General features: G+C 30.3%; 1 protein-coding gene across 1 annotated transcript; it reads right to left on the bottom strand.

The window, feature by feature from the left end:
* Nucleotides 1–537: 537 nt before the first annotated feature.
* On the bottom strand, nt 538–1639 carry LOC103309514 (protein ALP1-like). Its single transcript, XM_008185100.1, has 2 exons — nt 1432–1639; nt 538–1262 (listed from the first exon to the last, which is right to left on the bottom strand). The coding sequence occupies exons 1-2, from the start codon at nt 1637–1639 to the stop codon at nt 538–540; spliced, it is 933 nt and encodes a 310-aa protein (XP_008183322.1).
* Between the last annotated feature and the right edge of the window lie 2777 nt (nt 1640–4416).

Genomic DNA, 4416 nt, shown 5'->3' with positions numbered 1-4416 from the left:
ATACACGCAACGCGACTATTTTTGCAGCGACTGCGACGTAAAAAATACGCGCGCGACTGAACATGTTCAGTTTCATGCAACGGTCGTCTGCGATTTTTGGTAAAATATGGCCAAAAAAGACGATCCCGTTTATAACATTAAACTTGTGGAAGAAATTGAAAAACACCCTTGTCTGTACAATTATAAGTTATCCGACTATTCAAAACGAGATGTAACAGATTTGGCATGGGAAAGTGTGGCAAAATCGTTAAAGGACAAAGGTACGTTTATTATTAATCATAGAATAAAATAATCTACAATAGTAATTTAATAATATAATAATAATTAATTATTATTAATAATTAAGTATTAATTTTAATTTTAATTTTTTTTATTTTTTAAGTATTAAGTAAATATAGTATGAAGTAGTAAGTATTAAGTATTAAGTAAAAATAATCTACAATAGTAATTTAATATTAATTAATAAGTAATATAAACTGACCTAACATAATATTTATTATAAAAAAAAAAATATTATATAAGATAAATACTATTATTTTACGATGTACAATAATTCCATTGCCAAGGTAATGCAGATTGTGGTTGTATGAAGTAGTTAGACAGATAATCTCTAAGTCCGGATGCCGAATTTCTGGTTGGTAAATTGTTGTTTTCATTTTCTAATTCCAAATTCATTCCAATATTCATATTCATTTCAGTTTCCTTATGGTACTGCGGTTGATAAGCTCTACCTTCTCTAATCCGAATAAAATTATGTAATACACACATACATCGTATAATACTGCTTATTGTTTCTTCATTTACACATAAAATTGGTGTACTTAGTACCTTAAATTTACTAGCCATCATCCCAAAAGCACATTCGATTGTTTTTCTTCCTCTACTTAATCTATAATTAAAAATTCTCTTTTTGTTATCAAGTACTCTTCTTGGATAAGGCCTCATCAAATAGGACTTAAGAGGAAATGCTTCATCCGCGACAAAATAGTATGGAAACATTTGTATATCCCCTTGGTCGTGAGGTAATTTGATGCCTGTTGGTATATCAAGACCATTTATATCTAACCATCGGCCTAAACGACAAGCTCTAAAAACTCCACCGTCACTATTTCTCCCTGCCTGACCAACATCAATTGTTGTAAATATACCATCTGCATCACAACTCGCCATAAGTACCAGCGAATGGTACGATTTATAGTTAAAATTAGATGAACCAGATTTTGGAATCTTTTGTATTCTGATGTGCTTCCCATCTATAGCACCTATAGACAATTAAACAAAAATGTTATTTTTAGTCTTAATATACTGTTAGATGCTTATTTGACATTTGTATACATATTTAAATGGTTTGAGGTCAATATTATAGTACATCATAATATAGCCATTTTTTTATTATATTATATTATACTAAAACTGTTTATGCACCTATACAGTTTGGGAGATTCCACAGATCTTGAAATCTGTCAGCTATTGTTTTCCATTTTTCAGCAGTTGGTACTGGCATATATAGATCTTTTAAACATTCCCATATATTTCTTGTTGTGTCAGCAACGATTTTACTGACAGTGTTATTACCTCTCGCAAAATAAAATGCCAAGGCACTAAAATTGCAACCTGTAGCCAAATATCTGAAAATCATTTTTTTTTAAATATTATGATTTGTATAAATACTATTATTATTCATTGTAAAATTAATTTCATGACATTTTAGAGCTCTAATTATTATGATATAAATATTAATTACCATATAAATTCCTTATAGCGGAAAACTGCAAAGAAAAATGGAGGAACCTTCGTACAGTGTTTGTAAGGAGACAAAAACCACCAAGTGGTTCCGGAAGAAAAGATTGTAAAGTATACTATATGACTGAACATATGCAATTTATTTTACCGTATATTAAAGGATTCAGAAGTGTAGATAGTACGGGAAATCTTCCTTCCCCTCCGAATGTGATGGACGATGAAGTTAACGAAACTGATGAAGTTGAAAACACCGAAGAAAATGAATTCGAATCGACTGCAGAAAGTTTCAACATGACTAAATCAAGCAACGAACAAGTATTTACTCCAAAAGTTAAGAAAAAAAAGACAAACACTTCAGATGCTGCAGATCAATGTTTTATTGATTATATTAACAAGAAACAAAATTCCAAAAAAGAAGATGATCCAAGAAAACAGTTTCTGTTAAGTATGTTACCTGAAATACATCAAATGACTGACATCCAAATGAGGAAATTCAAACGTAAAATGTTAGATACAATAGATGATATTTTGGGAGAATCAAGTACCGGAGTAGCTGACTATTTCCAACCTATTCGTCCTATTTCAAACCATTCAACTCATTCACAAAACTATTCTGTCTATTCGCCAAGTGTATCATCATACGGTTCTGAATCTAGTTCAGTTTTAACTTCACCCATGTACATACAAAATTCAAATAACTTAGAACATACACAAACATTACAAGAGTACCAAAGTGTGCTAAATTTGAGTAACATTGAACAAGTGCAGATAAATCCAAACACGTCTTGTATACCACTCGATATGCAAGAATATCTTACAAAAAAATAATATACATATATATGTATTGCATTTTTGTTTTTTTTAAATAAGACGTATTTTTTTAAAGACGTATATTTATACATTTTCTATAACATTTAAAATCTAAATTTTTTTAATAAACAATTTTATGTCAAAAATTATTTTTAAATTTTCTTGAAGCATTAAAAATTAAAAATTTTATCTTACTTATTTTGTTTATTGTTTTTAGATGACATAGTCCATTTATACCATATGATTTTCTAACAGGTTTATCGTTTATGCACAATATTTGATGCTTACAATATTTATTTATTACAACGTACAGTGTCAGTTTCTCTATTATTATTATATAAGGACATAAGGTGTGTCAATGATTTGAATGAAAGTCAACGATATTTATTCAATTATTCATATGAGTTTGTGTGCCTATTCTGTGATTTTTGTATTTATAGCGTATTTTTCCTTATTTTTAATGCATTGTTATTTTAATACAACGATTTTTGGTACATATTTTAATGTCCATGAATCATGAACTTGGCCAACCATTTAAATTATCCATATAAATCTAAATTATTATTTCATAACAATCATAACGCGTAAATATACGAGTATACAATACATACCTTATTGTTATTAGAAGTCTTTCTCGACACCGACACATTTTTCTAAAATGAGTATCTTTTCGGCCGATGGCCGGTTCAAGCAAGTTGCAAAGTTCTGAAAAACTTTCTTTACTCATTCTGTAGAATGACTGAAAACGTTCTGGATGTAATAATAGTTCTCTCGAAGCAACATACGCATTTCTGTTGATATTATTTGCTAAGTAGGGATGAATCCAAAATTTACGTTTTTTTTTTTTACTTTTTAAATAAGACCACATCACTATCACACTATCATCTGAACTATCCGATTCCATTTTCAATAGGTACACGGATGATGCTGGTGACGAACTGTTATATACTGTTTAAAAATATACGAACTGAAAAATAATACAGTAGAACAATATTGTTGATGCGACTTCGATCGCGTGAATGAGCGATTCTACGCGAAACTCGTCGCGTACGACAGTTTCATGGTTTTTTATTAAGTTGCGTCGCGTCAATCGCGTCGCGCTAGTGGGAGAGCTGCCTTAGTCACAACCGGGTTAGGTAACAATTATATACTTACAATGCAATGTGATTTAACCAAGTTCAGTTTGGGGGTAGCTATACCTTGTCACACCGCTAACGTGGTAGCAAAGGCTTTCGTAATAAATTTCGTATGTATTCACGGAATCCCAGATGAGATATTAAGCGACCAAGGAACTGAATTTCTATCAAAATGTTTTACAGATGTTTGCAAATTGTTAAAAATTAATAAAATTAAAACTTCCGGTTACCACCCGATGACCAACGGTGCTCTCGAACGTTCACATAAAACATTAGCAGAGTTTTTAAGGCACTACGTGAGTAAAAGTTTAGACAATTGGGATGAGCTTTTACCTTACGCAATGTTTGTGTATAATTCTACAGAACATACGTCCACTAGATATCAACCTTACGCATTATTATATGGTAGGGACATAAATATTCCGGTTAAATTAAAATCAACTCCAGAACCCAGGTATAATTATGATGATTACGTATACGATTTAAAACAAAAACTTCAGGAGGCTCACACGATAGCACGAAGTAGGTTAATAAAAAATAAAGAAGTGAATAAACGATATTACGATAAAAAAGTAAAAACGGAGGAATTAAAAATTAGCGAATATTAATTTGAAATATGTATAAATAAAAAATAATCATAAAATAATAAGATAATACTAATATGCAATAATTTATAGACGTAGTAAATAAAAATAAAAATAAAAGTCGACGTGGGATGTGAACGCGA

This window comes from Acyrthosiphon pisum, unplaced genomic scaffold, assembly GCF_005508785.2.
Source record: "Acyrthosiphon pisum isolate AL4f unplaced genomic scaffold, pea_aphid_22Mar2018_4r6ur Scaffold_21109;HRSCAF=23054, whole genome shotgun sequence".
Taxonomy (NCBI): domain Eukaryota; kingdom Metazoa; phylum Arthropoda; class Insecta; order Hemiptera; family Aphididae; genus Acyrthosiphon; species Acyrthosiphon pisum.
Note: the sequence above shows the minus strand (reverse complement) of the source record. Positions and strands in the feature narration are given on the sequence as shown.